We start from the raw sequence: 23,696 nt of genomic DNA on the forward strand, positions 1-23,696 counted from the left end.
GGCTACCATTTCATTAAGTGTGTTTTTAGGTCAATTAATGGCGGTCAATGGACGAATGTTATCTGTGTTCTGTCCCTTCATTCTGGCATAGTCTGGGCTTTGGGTTGTTTTAATACATCATAGATATATATACTCGATTGAGGTTGAACTAAATCCTTCGACTCAGCCTTCACTTCTACGTCTCAGCTGAATAGCCTATACACAATTCAGCTATTATGTTTTATTATAAGGAAAATAAACCACTTCAGTTAAAAAGACAAACAACAAGCAATCGTTGCCTTGCTTGGGGCAATCGAATCCGGTGTTTACCGACAATAGTCGAGCGGCTCCGACCGAGAGCAAAAGCCGACATATTCTGAGCATCTTCCAAATGTTCAGCCCCAGTCGTCAAGTGCTGCTCTTGGGGGGCGCGATTGAGAGGGAGGGTGACACCAAGAACGGAGAGAAATACATGCATCAATAGGCTAGGCTACATATTTCTCCTCCTACAAACACGTTATAACGTTGCCTACTCTGTCAATGCGGAGGAGGTAGTGTGAATTTAAAGGTGAGTGAGCTAAGGGGATAAAAATGTTTTTACATGTGGTGGATGTGATGAGATTCTTCAAATAAATTCGCCGCCTGGTGCGTGACGGGTTAAATTCTGCAGTTTTTGGTGAGATGCTCGTGAGGGTGTCTGTTGGCTTTCCTGCATATTGAGATGTTAGGTTAATAGCCGATTATTATCCGATAAGGGCTTTATTGGATGAAAACAGGGCGTGCTTGTTCGGGAGAAGATGAAAGGTGAGAAAATTGTGATTAGGTTGTTACGTTTATTGGGGGGAACGATTAAACAGACTATGCGCATCATCGGGATGGTGGTATGATGGGACACGTTTTCAATAATGCATTACCATGCTGATTTCACAGTCTGCTCTACAGAATGCCTCACACGGGTGCAATCATTAAGCTACACAGGTTGGATAGGCTCGTGCCGGTCCAATGCCGGTCCCTATTTATGACCATTTAGATTAGGCCTATAGCCTAATGTAAGATATTGCTTCAGAATTTGAGCCATAGCCTATGACAAGAAAAACTCGCTGAAACAATGTAGCCTAACAGGGATATGCAAGAGGCTATGTTATTTGAAATATCCGAGAATATTCCCATCATGGAATGCAACATGTCGCCTTAATTCGCAGTACCTGTTAATTCATGTAGAGATGAATTGTTTGACTCAGTTTGGCACTGTAAGATTATTGATGCATAATACACATCTAATCAATGCAAATGAATAGTCTACGGATCCTGTCTCCCAAGCAGTATATCTTAATATGTAGGACTATTATTTTTTTATCGAATGGTTTAGCCTATACTGAATCCTTTATTTTTAAAGCATCCATCCATTATAAATTGAACGATGTGCTCCTGCAGCTTGTACCGGCGCGCTGCTGCCTCCGGTGCTGTGCAGTGTCGCCCCTGCCGCTTATATGTTGATGACATATGGTGGCTTGAGTCTGCGCTGCCTGCATGTTACAATTGCCAACTGTTCAGGTACATGGCAGTATAGTACAGTAGTGTGCGCTGCTGGTCATCAGTCATCACCTGATCGCTGTTAAGGGATGGCCTTGGCCTGTATGTCACTGCTATTCAAGCCTTTTTATCCTCTGAGGTTTATCTGTTGGGATTTTATGAACACGTGTTTGTCTTGTACACAAGAGACTTTAATCAAAGGATGTGGGAATATTCCCATGTCTTGTTACTGTTGGGAGGGGATTATTTTAATATGTTCTGGTTATGATAGAAACACATTACACACCTATTTGTTTTTGCTGTCTGTCTCTAATTTGGCACGTATATATTTTTATTGAAAGACTGTAAACTGGAAGTGATGCTGATTGATATATTGCTACCTCCTGTAATGGCCTATTTTCAACTGTCACAATTAGGAAATGATGAAGCTACATCATCTGTGAGTTGTCTTTCTATGTCCTCACTTGAAAGACAATGATGAGTTGAGGATAAGGACATTTACTGTAGCACTCTTCCCCCTCATGACCTCTGATCTGACAAAATCTAACAGGTGAATGCAATATGGTGGAAACCTGTCCACTCCTTTCATATATATATATAGAGAGAGTGAGAGACTGAGAGGGAGAAATAGAGAGAGAGAAAGACAGAGTGATTGAGAGAAAGAGGGATAGAAAGAAATACACATAGAGAGAGGGGGAGAAAGAGAAATACAGTTGAAGTCAGAAGTTTACATAGACTTAGGTTGGAGTCATTAAAACTCGTTTTTCAACCACTCCACAAATTTCTTGTTAACAAACTATAGTTTTGGCAAGTCGGTTAGGACAACTACTTTGTGCATGACACAAGTAATTTTTCCAACAATTGTTTACAAGTTGACTGTGCCTTTAAATAGCTTGGAAAATTCCAGAAAATTATGTCATGGCTTTAGAAGCTTCTGATAGGCTAATTGACATCATTTGAGTCAATTGGAGGTGTATCTGTGGATGAATTTCAAGGCCTACCTTCAAACTCAGTGCCTCTTTGCTTTACATCATGGGAAAATCAGCCAAGACATCAGAAAAAATGTGTGGACTTCCACAAGTCTGGTTCATCCTTGGGAGCAATTTCCAAACACCTGAAGGTACCACATTAACCTGTACAAACAATAGTACGCAAGTATAAACACCATGGGACCACACAGCCGTCATACCGCTCAGGAAGGAGACGCGTTCTGTCTCCTAGAGATGAACATACTTCGGTGTGAAAAGTGCAAATCAATCCCAGAACAACAGCAAAGGACCTTGTGAAGATGCTGGAGGAAACAGGTACAAAAGTATCTATATCCACAGTAAAACGTATCCTATATCGACATAACCTGAAAGGCTGCTCAGCAAGGAAGAAGCCACTGCTCCAAAACCACCATAAAAAAGCCAGACTACGGTTTGCAACTGCACATGGGGACAAAGATTGTACTTTCTGGAGAAATGTCCTCTGGTCTGATGAAACAAAAATAGAACTGTTTGGCCATAATGACCATTGTTATGTTTGGAGGAGAAAAGGGGAGGCTTGCAAGCCGAAGAACACCATCCCAACCGTGAAGCACGGGGGTGACAGCATCATGTTGTGGGGGTGCTTTGCTGCAGGAGGGACTGGTGCAATTCACAAAATAGATGGCATCATGAGGTGGGAAAATTATGTGGATATACTGAAGCAACATCTCAAGACATCAATCAGGAAGTTAAAGCTTGGTCACAAATGGGTTTTCCAAATGGACAATGACCCCAAGCATACTTCCAAAGTTGTGGCAAAATGGCTTAAGGACAACAAAGTCAAGGTATTGGAGTGGCCATCACAAAGCCCTGACCTCAATCCTATAGAACATTTGTGGGCAGAACTGAAAAAGTGTGTGTGATCAAAGAGGCCTACAAACCTGACTCAATTACACCAGCTCTGTCAGGAGGAATGGGACAAAATTCACCCAACTTATTGTGGGAAAGTTGTGGAAGGCTACCCGAAACGTTTGACCTAAGTTAAACAATTTAAAGGCAATGCTACCAAATACTAATTGAGTGTATGTAAACTTCTGACCCACTGGGAACGTGATGAAAGAAATAAAAGCTGAAATATGTATTATATAAATATTAATTCTCTCTACTACCATTCTGACATTTCACATTCTTAAAATAAAGTGGTGATCCTAACTGACCTAAGACAGGGAATTTTTACTGGGATTAAATGTCAGGAATTGTGAAAAACTGAGTTCAAATGTATTTGGCTCAGGTGTATGTAAACTTCCAACTTCAACTGTACAGTGAGATAGAGACATGGACCTAGACAGAGAGAGAGATAGAGATAATATTTTTTAGAGTACTTAAAGAAGGGAAGGCGTGGATAAATGAAGTGTCAGTCTATGTCTGTGTGATATGAGACCTCATCCATCATCCATTTTGATTTACACAACACTTCCAGGCAGGCAGCCCAGGGCTGCATCTCAACAGTCTAAAGTGGCTTCTTCCCCTTGTCTCCTTTCCTTTATCCGTCTCCTTGCCACAAAATTGATGAAAGCAATATGGTTGATGTGTATTGTTGTGAATCTGCTTTCACCTATCAAGTAGTTTTACACTCATCAGAGCAGATGAAGGAAAGGAGACTAAGAGAGACTATTGAGATGCACCCATTGTCATTTTAACTAACCAGAAACCCATGACCTCCAGTAAAACATTCAGCCTACAGCCTACAGCCTAGTACTGTTCTGTTGGCGCAGTGATACCTTTTGCTTTTCTGACACTTCATGATTTAAGAATGTATTTTCTGATGAGGGAGGAGAGAAGGGAAAGAGGGAGAGAGGAAGTGAATATTGGTCATGTGTGTTTGTGTCTACGTGATTTATGGACAAGTGTGTGTGCATGTGTGTGTGTATTGTATCTAGTGTGTGTGTGTGTGTTTGGGGTGTGCATTTCCTTGCAGCCCGACTGGATACTTTGCCTTCATTACAGTGACAGAAGTATTAGGGGATAGATGCACCAACCACTGGGGTTATGTAAGCCAAGGAGAATGAAGGAAACGATGTGAAGGTGAAGGAATGAAGGACAGACAGAGACATCTTTGTGGGGTTCATGCATCTGCAGTCATTGAAGGCTTTTCCGCCTCTTTAAAGGAGCTCAACAAAGGCCTGTCTATACCTCCTCCGCTCTCCCTTCTCAGTGACCAGAGACTCAGAGGCTGCATCCCAAATGGCACCCTATTCCCTATATAGTGCCCTACTTTTGATCAGAGCCGTATGGACCCTGATCAAAAGTAGTGGAATACATAGGGTGCCATTTGGAACAAATCTCAGATGAAGACAGACACAGTCTTTGAGTTCAGAGTGGGATGCTGCTGGAGCTGAGATTTTATAAGATAAGGAGGAGGAGAGGGTGAAAGGGGGCATGAGAGGAGAAAAAGAGAGGGAGGGGAGAAAAGAAGAATGAGAGGGAAGGACAGAGGAGGCATAGCAGAAATGGAATGGGAAATAAAGAGAGAGAAGAGAGGGATAGAGAGAGTGGCATGAGGCAGAACAGGAAATAGAATGAGAAAAGATAGAAGGACAGAAAGCAGGAGAGGAGAGAAAGTAACAGCTGAGTCAGACAGAAAAAAAGAGAGAAAGGGACAAATTGGAAGATGGATGAGAAGATGATGCAGGGAAGGAAAGAGGATAAGAGATGTGGTAAGAAACAGAGAGAAAGAGGGAGGCAGGAAAATAAAATAAAGAGGGTGGCTGTAAAAAGAGAGTGAAATACATGACAGATAGAGAGGGACTGATAGAGAGGGACTGATAGAGAGGGACTGATATAGAGGGACTGATAGAGAGGGACTGATAGAGAGGGACTGAGAGAGGGACTGATAGAGGGACTGAGAGAGGGACTGATAGAGAGGGACTGATAGAGAGGGACTGATAGAGGGACTGAGAGAAGGACTGATAGAGAGGGACTGAGAGAGGGACTGATATAGAGGGACTGAGAGAGGGACTGAGAGAGGGACTGATAGAGAGGGACTGATAGAGAGGGACTGATAGAGAGGGACTGAGAGAGGGACTGATAGAGAGGGACTGATAGAGGGGCTGAGAGAAGGACTGATAGAGAGGGACTGATAGAGAGGGACTGAGAGAGGGACTGATATAGAGGGACTGATATAGAGGGACTGATAGAGAGGGACTGATAGAGAGGGACTGATAGAGAGGGAGTGATAGAGGGACTGAGAGAGGGACTGATAGAGAGGGACTGATAGAGAGGGACTGAGAGAGGGACTGATAGAGAGGGACTGATATAGAGGGACTGATAGAGAGGGACTGATAGAGCGGGACTGATAGAGAGGGACTGATAGAGGGACTGAGAGAAGGACTGATAGAGAGGGACTGAGAGAGGGACTGAGGAAGGAAGAGAGAGTGACATAGAGCTGGACTGATAGAGAGGGACTGAGGAAGGAAGAGAGAGAAATCAGATAGAGCTGGACTGGATAGAGAGGGACTGAGGGAGGAAGAGAGAGTGACAGATAGAGCTGGACTGATAGAGAGGGACTGAGGAAGGAAGAGAGAGTGACAGATAGAGAAGTCTAGGTGAATAGGGGACAGAAAGAGAGAGAGATACAGAAAGAGGAAGGGAAGAAAAGAGGGAAGGAGTGAAGGATAGCAGATGGCCCAGTCCGGCAGCTCATGGTTAAAAGCCCAAAGGAGAGGAGGCGTGTTTGTGTGTGCGTGTGTGTGTGTGCGTGTGTGTGTGTGTGTGTGTGTGTGTGTGTGTGTGTGTGTGTGTGTGTGTGTGTGTGTGTGTGTGTGTGTGTGTGTGTGTGTGTGTGTGCTTGTTTGTGTGTGTGTGTGTCACTGTAAACCCATTTAGGCACCAGGGTGTTGTTTCCCTTACAAAAAAAAACATGTCAAATTTGTCCTTTTTATTTTTATTTAAAAAAAAATTTTAAAAAACACATCTGACTCACATGTCTGCTTTTCCCACATTACATTTTTCACTTGATTTGTTCACATCTGACTCATGTGAATGTTTTTTATTTTACATGTGACATATTTCACATGATTTGTTTACACCTGTGTTCACACGTGTCCATAAACCACGTGTTTTTTCACGTGTTCCTTTCACATGTGATTTTATGTAAGGTTTCTGGCCCCAAATGATTCCAAAAACTATTTTTTCCTCCTTAAATGGAGTAGAAGATCTTGGATTATCTGCTTCACAGGTCCTCTAAAAACAACAGCGCAGATAATTCCCCTTATGTGCTGTAGTAACACAAAGATATGAACATGTTTCACACGCCCGTGTTCACACATTATGATATAACATCAAATCCAATTTGATTTGTCACATGCACCAAATACAACAGGGAAATGCTGAATACAGTGAAATGTTTAATTACAAGCCCTTAACCAACAATACAGTTTGAAGAAAAACATGTTCTTATTACCATGTAATTCTTCGGTAATAAGAACACAAGGTGTTCCCAACGTTCCCAACGTGTTCTCAACGCAGAATCAACCTATACAGACAGAACATGGCTGTACCAAGGGGTCACAACTGATGTGTGGTTGTTGCTGGTGTGGTCTGAGGGACCCTCTCCTCTGGGGCTCCGCTGTGTCCTGTCTTTTGGTTCAGATTTAATAAAATGACTGTGCTTTCAGGCTATGATAGTGGCTCGGCTCTCTGCCCAGTGCAGGGTGTAAGAGACTGGGGGAGAGAGAGAAACAGAGAGAGGAGAAGATTAGATAAGAGTGTCTTGTAGCAGAGAGAGATGGTGGTTGGGGAATTATGACATTATCACATGCTAATTGTCCTCATTAACAAATGAGAGCAGCAGGTTTTCTGCTCCTGCCAACAGATCGGGTCTCTGCAGGTGGCTTAATGCTTCCTGCTTTGTACACACATTCCCTCTCTCTTTCACACACACACACACACACACACACACACACACACACACACACACACACACACACACACACACACACACACACAGCCAACAGTTCAGGCCTGTGTCTAAATGTCTAAATGCTATCTCCTTTCATCTCTAGTGTTCAGGATCGCAGTGTCCTACAGTGTATACACTCCTGATTAAGCATCCTGTTGCAGAATAACTTTCCTTCTATGCAGGACATTTAAAATGTGAAATGTATTTGAGGTTTCAAAGGGATTCTGAAGTTTGTAATTTCCACTTTGAAATTTCAGACTTGATTTGCCCTAATGAAAAATGTATCAACCCCTACAAAAATGTCCATTAATTATAATCCACATAATAATTCACATTTCCTGTTGCTGCAGGATTATTTTCCTGCTGTAGCAAACTGGCTGTAATTAAGGAAAAGGTGGATCTCTGTTTGAAACCCAGCCAAGTAATTACCCAGCTCCCCCCAGTCCCAATTACCATTAATTATTACCAGGCTGTTTTAATTCAGGCATGTTCACTGACACCTAATCAATATACCAATCCCTGTCTGGATCCATTGGGAGCCTCTCGTTTGTACATGTCAAAATATAACATCAAACATTTTGCATTGGTGGTAAATTTAATTCCCCTGGACATCAGGTGTAGGGATTCAATGCTGCAAAATATCTACTGAGCAGTTTTTTCTTTAAGTAATCATGTGTTGACAGTCGTCAGTAGATGAAAAACCTTGGCCATGTTGGAATACTTTGAACATGATTGATATAACGTGACTGATATTACGTGACTGATATAACGTGACTGATATAACGTGACTGATGATCACAAACACACACACACACACACACACACACACACACACACACACACACACACACTGCATTCACTCCTCTGGTGATGTCAGACAAGTTAAGTGATCCAAAGGACATCCTCTCGGCTCCACTTCATGCGATGATGTCACCATGAGATGATGTCACCACCACAACATTCTATCATTGTCTATGAATTAGCTAAGGGAGCACCTCCCTCACCCTCACCCCCACCCATCCAAACACAATCAGATGGAGACACAGAAAGAACAACTGAGGGAGGAGAAGAGGATGTGGAGGGGACAGATAGAGATGGAGTGGCATTATATTCTAATGTGCCACTTATCAAACACCATTTTTGTTCATACTCAATCTTTCCTTTATCTTATCTTCCCTTCATCTCTCCTTCTTTCCAGAGCCAGGAGATCTGATGAAGATGAAGACAGTCAGTGTGGCAGTGGTGCTGAGCTTGCTGCTCTGCTCAGGTATGTCGTTAAGCCCAGTTATGATAAGGTCACATGAGATAATACTTTATTGAGGTCAAAAGGGGGAATGTGACGGTAGCAGTCATCCATCTCTGATTCAGTTGAGTTATGTGGAGCTGTCCAGAGTATTGTGGAGCTGTCCAGAGTATTGTGGAGCTGTCCAGAGCAGTGTGGCGCTGTCCAGAGCAGTGTGGAGTTGTCCAGAGCAGTGTGGCGCTGTCCAGAGTAGTGTGGAGCTGTCCAGAGCAGTGTGGCGCTGTCCAGAGCAGTGTGGAGTTGGCCAGAGTAGTGTGGAGCTGTCCAGATCAGTGTGGAGCTGTCCAGAGTAGTGTGGGGCTGTCCAGAGTAGTGTGGCGCTGTCCAGAGCAGTGTGGAGCTGTCCAGAGTAGTGTGGCACTGTCCAGAGTAGTGTGGCGCTGTCCAGAGTAGTGTGGCACTGTCCAGAGCAGTATCCAGAGTAGTGTCCAGAGTAGTGTGGCACTGTCCAGAGTAGTGTGGCGCTGTCCAGAGCAGTGTGGAGCTGTCCAGAGTAGTGTGGAGCTGTCCAGAATAGTGTGGCACTGTCCAGAGTAGTGTCCAGAGTAGTGTGGAGCTGTCCAGAGTAGTGTCCAGAGTAGTGTGGAGCTGTCCAGAGTAGTGTGGCACTGTCCAGAGTAGTGTGGCGCTGTCCAGAGTAGTGTGGCGCTGTCCAGAGTAGTGTGGCACTGTCCAGAGCAGTGTCCAGAGTAGTGTCCAGAGTAGTGTGGCACTGTCCAGAGTAGTGTGGCGCTGTCCAGAGCAGTGTGGAGCTGTCCAGAGTAGTGTGGAGCTGTCCAGAGTAGTGTGGCACTGTCCAGAGCAGTGTCCAGAGTAGTGTGGAGCTGTCCAGAGTAGTGTCCAGAGTAGTGTGGAGCTGTCCAGAGTAGTGTCCAGAGTATCGTGGAGCTGTCCAGAGTAGTGTGGCGCTGACCAGAGTAGTGTCCAGAGTAGTGTGGAGCTGTCCAGAGTAGTGTGGAGCTGTCCAGAATAGTGTGGCACTGTCCAGAGTAGTGTGGAGCTGTCCAGAGTAGTGTGGAGCTGTCCAGAGTGTGGCACTGTCCAGTGGTAGTGTCCAGAGTAGTGTGGAGCTGTCCAGAGTAGTGTCCAGAGTATCGTGGAGCTGTCCAGAGTAGTGTGGCGCTGACCAGAGTAGTGTGGCGCTGTCCAGAGCAGTGTCCAGAGTAGTGTGGCGCTGTCCAGAGTAGTGTGGCGCTGTCCAGAGCAGTGTGGAGCTGTCCAGAGTAGTGTGGAGCTGTCCAGAATAGTGTGGCGCTGTCCAGAGCAGTGTCCAGAGTAGTGTGGAGCTGTCCAGAGCAGTGTGGCGCTGTCCAGAGCAGTGTGGAGCTGTCCAGAGTAGTGTGGAGCTGTCCAGAGCAGTGTCCAGAGTAGTGTGGAGCTGTCCAGAGTAGTGTGGAGCTGTCCAGAGCAGTGTCCAGAGTAGTGTGGAGCTGTCCAGAGTAGTGTGGAGCTGTCCAGAGTAGTCTCCAGAGTAGTGTGGAGCTGTCCAGAGTAGTGTGGAGCTGTCCAGAGTAGTGTCCAGAGTAGTGTGGAGCTGTCCAGAGTAGGGTCCAGAGTAGTGTGGAGCTGTCCAGAGTAGTGTCCAGAGTAGTGTGGAGCTGTCCAGAGTAGTGTCCAGAGTAGTGTGGAGCTGTCCAGAGTAGGGTCCAGAGTAGTGTGGAGCTGTCCAGAGTAGTGTCCAGAGTAGCGTGGAGCTGTCCAGAGTAGCGTGGAGCAGTCCAGAGTAGTGTGGAGCTGTCCAGAGTAGTGTCCAGAGTAGTGTGGAGCTGTCCAGAGTAGTGTGAAGCTGTCCAGAGTAGTGTCCAGAGTAGTGTGGAGCTGTCCAGAGCAGTGTGGAGCTGTCCAGAGCAGTGTGGAGCTGTCCAGAGTAGTGTGGGGCTGTCCAGAGCAGTGTGGAGCTGTCCAGAGTAGTGTGGCGCTGTCCAGAGTAGTGTGGCGCTGTCCAGAGCAGTGTCCAGAGTAGTGTGGCGCTGTCCAGAGTAGTGTGGCGCTGTCCAGAGCAGTGTGGAGCTGTCCAGAGTAGTGTGGAGCTGTCCAGAATAGTGTGGCGCTGTCCAGAGCAGTGTCCAGAGTAGTGTGGAGCTGTCCAGAGTAGTGTGGAGCTGTCCAGAGTAGTGTCCAGAGTAGTGTGAAGCTGTCCAGAGTAGTGTCCAGAGTAGCGTGGAGCTGTCCAGAGTAGTGTCCATAGTAGTGTGGAGCTGTCCATAGTAGTGTGGAGCTGTCCAAAGCAGTGTGGAGCTGTCCAGAGTAGTGTGGAGCTGTCCAGAGCAGTGTGGAGCTGTCCAGAGCAGTGTGGAGCTGTTCAGAGCAGTGTGGAGCTGTCCAGAGTAGTGTCCAGAGCAGTGTGGAGCTGTCCAGAGTAGTGTCCAGAGCAGTGTGGAGCTGTCCAGAGTAGTGTCCAGAGCAGTGTGGAGCTGTCCAGAGTAGCGTGGAGCTGTCCAGAGTAGGGTCCAGAGTAGTGTGGAGCTGTCCAGAGTAGTGTGGAGCTGTCCAGAGCAGTGTGGAGCTGTCCAGAGTAGTGTGGAGCTGTCCAGAGCAGTGTGTGTGTCCAGAGTAGTGTGTGTGTCCAGAGTAGTTTGTGTGTGTGTACAGGTTCAGTGTGTGCAGGTATAGTGTGTACAGGATCAGTGTAAAAACAGGTTCAGTGTTAAAACAGGTCCAGTGTAAAAACAGGTTCAGTGTGTACAGGTTCAGTGTAAAAACAGGTTCAGTGTGTACAGGTTCAGTGTAAAAACAGGTTCTGTGTGTACAGGTTCAGTGTAAAAACAGGTTCAATGTGTACAGGTTGAGTGTGTACAGGTTCAGTGTAAAAACAGGTTCAGTGTGTACAGGTTCAGTGTAAAAACAGGTTGAGTGTGTACAGGTTGAGTGTAAAAACAGGTTCAGTGTAAAAACAGGTCCAGTGTAAAAACAGGTTCAGTGTGTACAGGTTCAGTGTAAAAACAGGTTCAGTGTAAAAACAGGTTCAGTGTAAAAACAGGTTATGTGTGTACAGGTTCAGTGTGTACAGGTTCAGTGTAAAAACAGGTTCAGTGTGTACAGGTTCAGTTTAAAAACAGGTTAAGTGTAAAAACAGGTTCTGTGTGTACAGGTTCAGTGTGTACAGGTTCAGTGTAAAAACAGGTTCAGTGTGTACAGGTTCAGTGTAAAAACAGATTCAGTGTGTACAGGTTCAGTATGTACAGGTTCAGTGTGTACAGGTTCCGTGTGTACAGATTCAGTGTAAAACAGGTTCAGTGTGTACAGTTTCAGTGTAAAAACAGGTTCAGTGTAAAAACAGGTTCAGTGTAAAAACAGGTTATGTGTGTACAGGTTCAGTGTGTACAGGTTCAGTGTAAAAACAGGTTCAGTGTAAAAACAGGTTCAGTGTAAAAACAGGTTATGTGTGTACAGGTTCAGTGTAAAAACAGGTGCAGTGTGTACAGGTTCAGTTTAAAAACAGGTTCAGTGTAAAAACAGGTTCTGTGTGTACAGTTTCAGTGTGTACTGGTTCAGTGTAAAAACAGGTTCAATGTGTATAGGTTCAGTGTAAAAACAGGTTCAGTGTGTACAGGTTCAGTGTAAAAACAGGTTCAGTGTAAAAACAGGTTCAGTGTAAAAACAGGTTCAGTGTGTACAGGTTCAATGTGTATAGGTTCAGTGTGTACAGGTTCAGTGTAAAAACAGGTTCAGTGTGTACAGGTTGAGTGTGTACAGGTTGAGTGTAAAAACAGGTTCAGTGTGTACAGATTCAGTGTAAAAACAGGTTCAGTGTAAAAACAGGTTCAGTGTAAAAACAGGTTCAATGTGTACAGGTTCAGTGTAAAAACAGGTTCAGTGTAAAAACAGGTTCAGCGTAAAAACAGGTTCAGTGTGTACAGGTTCCGTGTGTACAGGTTCAGTGTGTACAGGTTCAGTGTGTCAAGGTTCAGTGTAAAAACAGGTTCAGTGTGTACAGGTTCAGTGTAAAAACAGGTTCTGTGTGTACAGGCTCAGTGTGTACAGGTTCATTGTGTACAGGTTCCGTGTGTACATGTTCAGTGTGTACAGGTTCAGTGTGTACAGGTTCAGTGTGTACAGGTTCAGTGTAAAAACAGGTTCCGTGTGTACAGGCTCAGTGTGTACAGGTTCATTGTGTACAGGTTCCGTGTGTACATGTTCAGTGTGTACAGGTTCAGTGTGTACAGGTTCAGTGTGTACAGGTTCAGTGTAAAAACAGGTTCAGTGTGTACAGGTTCCGTGTGTACAGGTTCAGTGTGTACAGGTTCAGTGTAAAAACAGGTTCCGTGTGTACAGGTTCAGTGTGTACAGGTTCAGTGTAAAAACAGGTTCACTGTGTACAGGTTCAGTGTGTACAGGTACAGTGTAAAAACCGGTTCAATGTGTACAGGTTCAGTGTGTACAGGTACAGTGTAAAAACAGGTTCAGTGTGTACAGGTTCAGTGTGTACAGGTTCAGTGTGTACAGGTTCAGTGTGTGGAATACTCCACCAGGAGGAGTAATAGACACAACCTTCATTTTTGTTTCTTATGGGTCCTTAATTAAGACACAGTATAGTTATCGGTCATATATCTAACATATTTGATGAATTACATTTCTATGCATAAATATGAAATATCACCAACCTATTTTCACTTTGTCCATAGCTCTGTCGGCCCCTTTGAAAGGTAAGCATCCCTGCCATCTGTTATCAATGCATCATTAGTTATGATATAGTACCAAGCTTTGTGATGCATTTCTGTGAAAATGTTAAACAAACCCTCCCACCACCTCCCAGGTAAAGAAGACTCCCAGAAGACCATGTTCTTTGGGGAGGACTTCCATCTGCAGCTGCCCTCCCTGGCTGCAGAGGTTTTGTTCCAGCCCAGTAGTGCCAAGGCGGGGGTTGAGGTGGTCCTGATGCGGGGTGGATCCGTGGTCGGTAACCGTGCCAAGCTCAACAGTCAGCTCAGTCACCTGATCCTAGCGAACGTGGGCGAGGGGGACGAGGGGACGTACTCGGTGAAGAACAACGAACAGCCGGAAGAGGTCCGACGCATCACACTCATCGTCAGAGGTATGGGGTCCGAGTGTTGGAAGAAGGAAGGTTGTCTCTGGGAGGGGGGTTGGAAGAAGGAAAGTTGTCTCTGGGAGGGGGGTTGGAAGAAGGAAAGTTGTCTCTGGGAGGGGGGTTGGAAGAAGGAAAGTTGTCTCTGGGAGGGGGGTTGGAAGAAGGAAAGTTGTCTCTGGGAGGGGGGTTGGAAGAAGGAAAGTTGTCTCTGGGAGGGGGGTTGGAAGAAGGAAAGTTGTCTCTGGGAGGGGGGTTAGAAGAAGGAAAGTTGTCTCTGGGAGGGGGGTTGGAAGAAGGAAAGTTGTCTCTGGAAGGGGGGTTGGAAGAAGGAAAGTTGCTCTCTGGGAGGGGGGTTAGAAGAAGGAAAGTTGTCTCTGGGAGGGGGGTTGGAAGAAGGAAAGTTGTCTCTGGGAGGGGGGTTAGAAGAAGGAAAGTTGTCTCTGGGAGGGGGGTTAGAAGAAGGAAAGTTGTCTCTGGGAGGGGGGTTAGAAGAAGGAAAGTTGTCTCTGGGAGGGGGGTTAGAAGAAGGAAAGTTGTCTCTGGGAGGGGGGTTGGAAGAAGGAAAGTTGTCTCTGGGAGGGGGGTTGGAAGAAGGAAAGTTGTCTCTGGGAGGGGGGTTAGAAGAAGGAAAGTTGTCTCTGGGAGGGGGGTTGGAAGAAGGAAAGTTATAGGGGCTTCCGAGTGCTGTAAGGCACTGCATCTCAGTGCAAGAGGAGTCACTGCAGTTCCTGGTTCGAATCCAGGCTGCATCACATCCAGCTGTGATTGGGAGTCCCATAGGGTGGTGCACAATTGGGCCTAGCGTCGTCCGGGTTTGGCCGGGGTAGGCCGTCATTGTAAATAAGAATTTGTTCTTAACGGACTTGCCTAGTTACATTTTTTTTTAAAGGTATAGGGAATAGTGTGCTGTTTGGGACACAGATGCACACAGTCAGAGAGGAATGATGACTCGGTGATGCTGTGAAGACTGAGCTTTGCTCTGCATGGATTGGCGTTCCAGGCTGTCTATATTGCAGTCGCACGCAACAACCAATGGTTTTATGCCACATGCTAAATCAGTTGATGCAGTTGTCTGATATCAAATGATGCAGTTAACTGTGTGGAGCTGGCTAGTTGTGTGGCGCCTTGACAGCACCATATGGAATTAACAGTGTGTGGAAAGGAGGTGTGTGTGGAGTTAACAGTGTGTGGAGAGGAGGTGTGTGTGGAGTTAACAGTGTGTGGAGAGGAGGTGTGTGTGTAGTTAACAGCGTGTTTCATACACCAGGCAGTAATTATGCAGCTATTTAACCACCCCATCCATCCGTTCATCCCTCCCATCCATCCATCCCTGCTGTTTTTCTTCTGTCTTTATCCTCCTTTTCTCTCTCTTGTTCTTCTCCTCTATGTCATTCTCTTCTATTTTCCTCACATGGTTCTCTCTCATTCTTTTGTCTTCCCGTTCTGTTTCTCTCTCTCTCTGTTTCCTGATCTCTTGTCTCCCTCTCTTTCCCCTTGTCCTCCCCTTTTATACCCTCATTCCTTTCTCTTGTTCTGTCTCTGTATCGAACCGTCCCTGCCTCTCCCACCCCTTTCTCTGTCTTTTAGACTGTTCCAATGAGCAGAACATTAAGTATGGGGAGAACTACCACATCCAGCTGGCAGGGGTGGAGGCTCCCATCACCCTGGAGTATAGGCCCAGTGCTGTGGAGGCCAACCTGACTTCCAGGTACAGTTGTTTCTCTGTCAAAATGTAAACTCCTCTGCTTTCCTCAAAGGAGGATTTACTGTCTCCCATCAACATTGATTATCACGATGTAGTATCGTGATATTGCGATACTATTGTGGTTGTCATGATAGCATCATCGTTATCGCGATAGCATTATCAATATGATAATTATCGTTACACCATCATTATATCATTCTGTTATTCTGATCAATATCATGACTATTGTGATAGCAAGTTCTATTATGGTTCTCCATTAACCCTCCAGGCCGCCCCTGGTGCTGATGACCCGAGGAGGGCTCTCCAGAGACGGGTACCAGGGGCGCCTGAGTGTCAACGAGCGCCGGGTCACCCTCAACGCCGTGACAGGCGCCGATGAGGGAAGCTACACCGTCAGAGACACGAACCTGAAGATCATGAGGAAGGTCTGCCTAAATGTCAAAGGTACATTTGTTTTCATCCTCCCTCTACCTTCTGTGGCCAACCCTTACATTTTCTCTGTTTATTTCCAACCTGCTGCAAGTTTGCTGTAAAGTTAGTCATCAATGGGTTTAAAGATGGAATCCGCAGTAGGGGATCAGCGCCACGGTCCTCCCTACCGCTGTTGTTATTGTATTTGTTTTGTTAGGTGAGGCAGAGGGGAGGAGAGCCGCACAACCTAGTAAAACATTTGCAGTACATATTCTGCTCTTCTATCGCGCGTGCAATAATGTCAAAGGGGAAAACAGTGTTTGTTGTTTGCAGTAACTTCATTGTTGTTGTAGTATTGCAAACAGACGTGGCAGTTTCGCCGTTAACAATTCCAGCTTCAAATGGATTATTTTGCCTATAGTGTTCCAAAATGTTTTGTTTGTTAAATGCCCTCTCTCTCTTTTTTCTCTCTCCCTCTGGCTCTTCTTCTCTTCCCGTCTCTTTATCCCTCTTTCTTTTGTCTCCTTCTTCCTCTCATTATGGAATCCATAAATTCATAATTAAATAACCCCCCCTCTCTCTCTTCTTCTCTTCATCTCTCTCTTTCTGTCTCTGTCTCCCAGAACACCAGAACTTTGTGAAGCTGCCGTACGCTGGCACCCTGAAGATCAACCTGATTTTGAATGCCTCCATGGTGCGTCTGTTCTACACGCCCGACTACGACTTCAAAACCAGACAGATCCTGGACGGGGGACAGTTAACGGTACTGGAACGGCTGATTTAAAATCACTCAAATACTACCCTAATCCTACTCCCTATAGCGCACTGTGGGATGGTAATAATACATTATCACTTATATATGCTTATGAGAAGTCTTATAATGCATTATACCTGTTGGTTGAAGTGAAGTCTTACCAAATATTTATATCCAATTGATTTACTTTTATTTGCCAATAAGTGATTGAACTTTTGAACTGACCATGGCTCTTGGTTGATGTTAGGTGCCAGCAGACCTGGATCTGGTGGGGCGGATCTCTCTGGATCCGTCTGTGGTCATCCTGGACCAGGTCAAGGCCAGCGACGTCGGACAGTTCAAGGTCACGGACATACTGGGGTTTCCTGTGTCCAACGTCTACCTGGAAGTGGAGGGTGAGGAGAGGGGGATGAATGGAGGAGAGGAAACAGAGGAGAGGAGTAAGGAGGAAAGAGGGATGGGAGGATGATGGAGAGGGGGCTGGATTGGAGGACTTGGCCAGTTCAGGGTCATCGACCAACTGTAAACCAACTTGGGGGCTTACGTCTATGGGGCGGTGGAGGGTGAGGAGATAATCATTTATTAACATTATCTCTCCTTTCCTCCCTTCACCTCTATCTCCTCTCCCTTTATCTCTCGTGTATCTCTCGTCTCCTCTTCTCCTCTGTCTCTCCCCTTCGCCACACTCCCCTCTATATTCCCTCTTTCTCCCTTCTCCCTACTCTCCCTCCCCCTCCCCTCTCTCCTCCAGCCTACAAGCTGCCGTCCCTCTACGTGGCAATCATAGCACTGGTGGGCTTCCTGGTTCTCCTGCTGTTGGTGTGTCTGCTGTCCTGCCTGGTCAAGCAGAAGAAGAGGGCTGCCAAGGCCCGAGCCATCGAGAAGATTGCCCAAAACGCAGGCAAGGAGGACGAGGGAGATGCCTTCAGACAGGTACCACACAGACAGAGACACTGGTGATGTCTCAAATGGCACCCTGTTCCCTATATGATGCTCAGCACTTGACATAACATGTGTGTGTGGTTTCCAGGTGGTGAAGAACATTACTCAGTTTGAGGAGTCTATAGCCCAGTCCATCGACATCACAGAGAAGTCTCAGAGCACTGAGGTGGACATTAAAGTAAGTATTAGTGAAGCAGTGGTTATTTCTGTAGAGTTGAGGGAATGAATGATAACAACGGAAGGGGAATACTGTCAAAATAACTGTTAAAATCTCTTTGATTATCCTCACCCACACTCCTGTCTTCACCCTGACCTCTCTCCTCTGACCTCTGTGTGTTGACTGCAGGGTCTGGAGGTGTCGTCCAAGGAGGTGGCAGGTGGTAACCTGGAGACCAGCGACTCAGGGGTGGAGTTTAACACCACTGGCCTCCCATTGGACACTGACACTGACGTCCCCGACCAGATTCCAGAATCAGAGGCTGAGACTGAGAGTGTTGCCTTCGTCCCAGAAACCAAGCCAAGCCCACCCCCGGTTAACAAACCAAGCCCGGTTCCCGAGATCAAAAAAATTCCTGAACCAGCTCCTGAACCAAAGTTGACCATAACCAAACCCGTTGAGACCAAACTCAGCCCAATCCCAAGCCCGGTCTCCAAGCAGGCTCCAAGCCCCATTGCCAAAACTCCTGAATTGAAAACTCCTGATTTCAAAACTCCTGATCCGAAAATACCTGAATTGAAAACACCTGAACCAACCAAAACTCCCGATTTTAAAACTCCTGAACCGAAAACACCTGCATTGAAAACACCTGAACTAGCCAAAACGCCTATTGCTGTGTCTCCAAGCCCGGTGTCCTCTAAGCCAACCCCACCCCTGACCCCTGTCTCCAAACTAACTGCACCCCAACCATCAACCCCTGAACCCCCCAAGCTGGTGACACCAACCCCAGAATCCCCCAAGCCTGTGACACCAATCCAGACTCCGACCCCAACCCCAATGCTGAGCCCTGAACCTGCTCCGACCACCAATGGCACACCCGAACCACCAGCACCTGAATCCAAACCTGACACTGCTCCGGCCCCAGTGGGTCTGATCGAAAGCCCTGTCGCCAAGGCAACCCCTCCTAAAACCCCTGAAGTGGAGGTGACCGCCCCAAGTAGTCCAGCCCTTGAGGCCAAAATGGACGCCCCAGCTGAGGACAGCACCGCCACCACCGCAACCTGAGAACAGTCCCTGCACTCCTCCAAGGGAAACCCCACAGACCCATTATCCTTTCCTTCTCCACCACTGTAGACAGACAATCGAACACCCCCCTTACCAAATAAGGAAGAAATCTCTGCTACTATCGAGGCTGGGACTTAGATTTAACACTTCTAACGCTCGAACATGCTGTAGGTTGTTATGATAGCTAACTCACCTGTACCTAACACTAACATTATCTTTGAGATACTTTTTTCAATTCACAGATACTTTTCACAAGATAGGAAATATAAGCAAGCAAGTTCATTTTGTCAGACGTTTTAGCTGTTGTTGTTTCTTTTTGAACTTTCTATGCTGCATACTCTTTTTTAGTGTGTAAACTAGAGCATGACTGCCGGTCTGCCAACAAAATCAGTTGCAGAGTTTACAAGTAAAATGTTAAACCTAGCTTCTTTAGATATATATATTTGACGTTCAGAGGTGTGCAGAATGGTTCCACACCCTTTTACATAGATATAGGAACAAATAAATGGCAAGTGAACATTACTCAATCTAGTTCAACTACATCTATGACCACCTACTCCATTTGTGGAATGATAAAACCTTTGATGATGCCTGCTCTAATCTCAGCATGTGGAAAAACAGACCAAAACGAAAGCACGAACAGCTCGTAAATTTGCAACTGACATTTTTTATCTCATATGATGAAACCAATGACATGATTTAGCCCCCCCAAGGACTTATAAATGTGACTATGACATAACGTTCTCGTCAAACTGGATGAATTTAAATCACCTTTCTATCAAACTGGACTGGATTCCTTCTCCTTGTGACATTCTCTAGTAGTTTTCCTGAAACCTGGGAATCCGGGAATCTGGAAATTTTTCTGCTGGTCCTCTGCCATCCTATAGAAACATCTAGAATGCTTGAATGATAAAACATCCTGATACAAAGGATCCCCAGCAACACTAACACCTGAATGCTAAACTCTAACATCAATTCCTTCTGCTAAACTAAGTCTAACTTTTGTTTAAAATGGATGTCTCATGTGATTGCGCTCCCAACTACGTGAGAGACTGTATTGGTTATAAGGTGTTGGCCAACTCTGACTGACTGTCCCAGTGGATCTCTAGAATCAGTTTAATCCAAGAGAAAGAGCTTGTTTTGATCCTTGACCTCACCCCAGCACCTGAAGACCCCAAGGACACACCTCAGCACTTTAAGCAATCCCCAGTGAATCTTGGGAAATGTAGTGCTGATTGTTATTGTGCTGACTACAACTATGAGAGTGGGAGAGGGAGAGGAGGAGGGGTCTGGTGAGTGATGTCATTGGCTTAGTCCTAACATTTAAAAAAGGAAACCTCCCTTCTCTATGTCCTTCTTTACTTCTGTCCTTCCTTCTGTCCTTCCTTCCTTCTGTACTCCCTCTTTTCCTTCCTCTCTTGCTTACAGCAGGTGGTGAAGTACAGTGTTATGGCATGGTTTCATCTGGCCGATAGATGTAGTTTTACTGTTGGTCCTGCCCTCTTGACTTCTCATTTATAGCTTATGGGTCAGCCTTTATACCCCATGATGACTTATAAAAGTACAGTATGGAAGTATAGTCTTCCCTGAGATAATAGAACAGACCCATGTCAGACTATTCCTTGCCTACACACATCTAAATGCATTACAGTCGTCTATGAACTACATACTGGAAGCCTTGAGCCAACTGTGTGTGCCACGGCTCTGATGCCTAGTATGGTGATCTCACAGTACAGTAGACATGCAGTTCTGATTATTTGCTCCAGCCTAAAACAGACACTTCACAAATTAACCCACTAGCATCCATCCACAGCACTGGATATGATGTCAAATCATGGGTTGATGGGTTATAGCCTACCCTATTGCCATTGGTCTCTCTGAATGCCCTAAAAAGGTCCTGCGAGAACTTCACTAACTATTAACTCACTGTACCACCATCTCCAGGACTGTGCCATGACGCCATCTGTCTTTAGTTGCTTGAAGCTATGTTGCTCTAGCCTAGATTTACAGTGCAATAAGACTTTGCTGGTGGTTAAAACTCCTGTAGCCGCTATGTGTTACAGGAGGAGGTGTGCAGATACATTTTGCTTAACAAAAGACATCTCTACCTCAGTGTTTTAACTGACCGTCGTGACAGACACCATGAATGGTACATTGAGTTCAGTGGACTACATCTAAAAGCATTTAGGATTTTTAATAAGAGAAGCACAAATAGGAGCCGTGTTAAATTCACCAAGACATCAATCAGTTGTTGGAACACATAGAAAGTACATCCATCTTCAACTTCAAACGATGGCCTTTCTCTTTCTAAACACTTCCACAATTCTAAGACGTTTTTTAATGCTAAAATGAATATGAGAGTAATATGAAAGTTAAAAGCCATATGGTAAGATAGAGATATAGATGTTGATAAGTACAGTATATGAATCATGATGAATACAGTATGAATACATTAGTGTTTGAGGGGCCTAAATTCTTTGCTATATTGTCATTCAACTGATGTAAGTGATGAAATGTCAAGGATTATGTAAAATTCTACCACTGAAGAGATTTGGCTCCACTCTCAATCTCAATCTCGACCGCAATGCTCGTTAAGCTCTGTCGAGCCGTAACACCCATTTAGGCAATACTAAAAGCAGTGTTTATCTGTTTCTACACACACACACACACACACACACACACACACACACACACACACACACACACACACACAAACACTCCCTTATGACGCTGCTGACGAGGTTCAGCATTGTAAATATTGCATGTGTAAGGTTTTAAAAGTCTCCTCTCAAAGGTTGAATGTGTTTAGTGTATAGAATGGTCGTTGTATTGTACTTGATGATATAAAAAAGCTAATCTAATTTCTCACCTGTGCAAAGCCTACATGCTGATTATTGAATATACTGTATACATACAAACTAATCTTCACTAACTTATAAAATACTAACTTGAACAACTGAAAATGGTAAACACAACTGAATAAGTGCATATTTTTCCGTGTCACGGATCTTCGAATAGATCTCTAAAATATTTTGATTGTATTAACTTTTATTAGTACTATTTCAACCCTATGATGATAACACTCACAGTATAACACCCTTACATAACTTATATATATATTTAAAAAATACAGAATGATCTATGTCACTTTAAAGATAAAGACGTTTATTGCAGCATGTCCACATGATCTCCTCAAAGACAGTATTATTATTATTCATATTTTTCTGCTTTTATAAAAGCTGTCTGTGTGTGTTTGGAGGATTGATCAGTCATACTGTTATCTTCATCCTAACGTGTATGTGTGTGTGCGTGCGTGTGTGCGTGCGTGCGTGCGTGTGATTGTACCTGTGTGTGTGATTGTACCTGTGTGTGTGATTGTACCTATGTGTGTGTGTGTGATTGTACCTGTGTGTGTGATTGTACCTGTGTGTGTTGTGCGTGCCCGTGTTGTGTGCATGCCTGCGTGCGTGTGACACATCATTTTGTATCTGTGTCTAGGTATAAGCCTCTAGCCTATGTGTGTGCAATGAAAGAAAATCACAACTTCAGCTGTATGTCGACTTCACATATCTATGCTTAGAAATGATTGTCCTCAATGATCTGCTTATCATCTAACATTTGTTTAGAAACCGGTCTGTGTTTGTCCAGACTCAGTATGTGGTTAACATCACACAAACCTGCACCTCTGAGGTGCTCTACACCAGATGACTCTCATCTTTGATTTAGTGCCTCAAATATGAAATCAAATATTCAATGGCTAGTCAGCCTATATTCTATAAATACACTCCAAGAGGCACCGTTTGGTTTATATGATGTAGGGTGGTCTCAGGCTAAACCGCGGTAAAGTACTATATGCAGACCTGACTACCTTATAGGTCTACAGTACTGTATATATACAGACACAACACAGTCAGGAGATACAGAATATTGTAGTCAGGACAGGAAGTGTTTCATATAAAGCACTCAGACACTCAGTCATGATTGGAAGAGTGATAAATTACCTAGTTGCTTGCCATTTGGTTGTTGGGGTTTATTTGATTGTGCATTAGCATGAGATGGATAACATCATGTTGAAGTGTATTGTGTAACTTGGTGAGACAGTAACTGCTGTTCATCTTGGGAATTCAGTGGCACTATTTGTATGTAAACAGCAGGTTGAATTAAAAATGGATGCAAAAGCCTCAAACAGTATTTGAGACCTAGCCCTCCTGAAGTGGAACTGAGATGTGCATGTGGATGAATTTGACATGTTTTATACCACTACTGCATTATAGCGCTTCCCAAAAGAGGGGGTAATGTAACAAACCTACCCTATTTGGGATGGTTGGTTAGTGTCTGGGTCGTGGAACCAGAAGGTTGTGGGTTCAATTCCCTCCCTGGCTGGGACAGACCTCCCCAAATTCACACCAGTGTTCTCATTGGCGTTCCTTGCACTATGTGAGTGATCTCTCTCTGCCCTGATTCTGATTCTGTCTGTTTACTCCTTCTGCTGTGATGGAGTGTGTAGCGCTCTGTAGTCTGTTGATCTCCCTCCTCCCTTTTTTCACAACACAACACACAGGCGTTTTGTAAAGGAAAGGTGTTATTTTCTTTATTTCATGTCTAAAAAAACATAACGAAGAATAAACAAAAGATTATGAGAAAAAAATCTAGTGTCCTTTCCTTGTCATTGATTCTGTACTTTTCCAAAGCTTTGAATTTGTCATAATGTTATTCGGGTAGGCAGGCAGGCCATAACGTGTGTGTACTTAGATTTTACGATCTCATTTCGTGGAGCACTTTTCTCCTAGCTGTCTATCTGGCACACCGTGCATAGTGTAAGATATCATACTAATGGCCACGCTCACTGAGGAAGCCTTGGTCTCTGTAAATGTGACGGTGTTGTCATGC

The 23,696-nt window shown here is 44.9% G+C and overlaps 1 protein-coding gene across 2 annotated transcripts; it reads left to right on the forward strand.

Moving 5' to 3' along the window:
• The first annotated feature begins 415 nt into the window (after positions 1 to 415).
• Positions 416 to 23,573, forward strand: LOC139391521 (uncharacterized). Of its 2 annotated transcripts, none has more exons than XM_071138940.1 (11): positions 416 to 547; positions 8,639 to 8,707; positions 13,369 to 13,389; positions 13,500 to 13,778; positions 15,360 to 15,480; positions 15,746 to 15,921; positions 16,512 to 16,651; positions 16,890 to 17,037; positions 17,394 to 17,575; positions 17,673 to 17,762; positions 17,931 to 23,573. In XM_071138940.1, the coding sequence occupies exons 2-11, from the start codon at positions 8,653 to 8,655 to the stop codon at positions 18,804 to 18,806; spliced, it is 2,088 nt and encodes a 695-aa protein (XP_070995041.1). In that variant the 5' UTR covers positions 416 to 547; positions 8,639 to 8,652; the 3' UTR covers positions 18,807 to 23,573. The 2 variants fall into 2 exon arrangements, with proteins under 2 accessions (XP_070995041.1, XP_070995040.1); XM_071138939.1 differs by lacking the exon at positions 416 to 547 and adding an exon at positions 737 to 783.
• The last annotated feature ends 123 nt before the right edge of the window (positions 23,574 to 23,696 follow it).

The sequence above is a fragment of the Oncorhynchus clarkii genome, chromosome 3, assembly GCF_045791955.1.
Source record: "Oncorhynchus clarkii lewisi isolate Uvic-CL-2024 chromosome 3, UVic_Ocla_1.0, whole genome shotgun sequence".
NCBI classification, from domain to species: domain Eukaryota; kingdom Metazoa; phylum Chordata; class Actinopteri; order Salmoniformes; family Salmonidae; genus Oncorhynchus; species Oncorhynchus clarkii.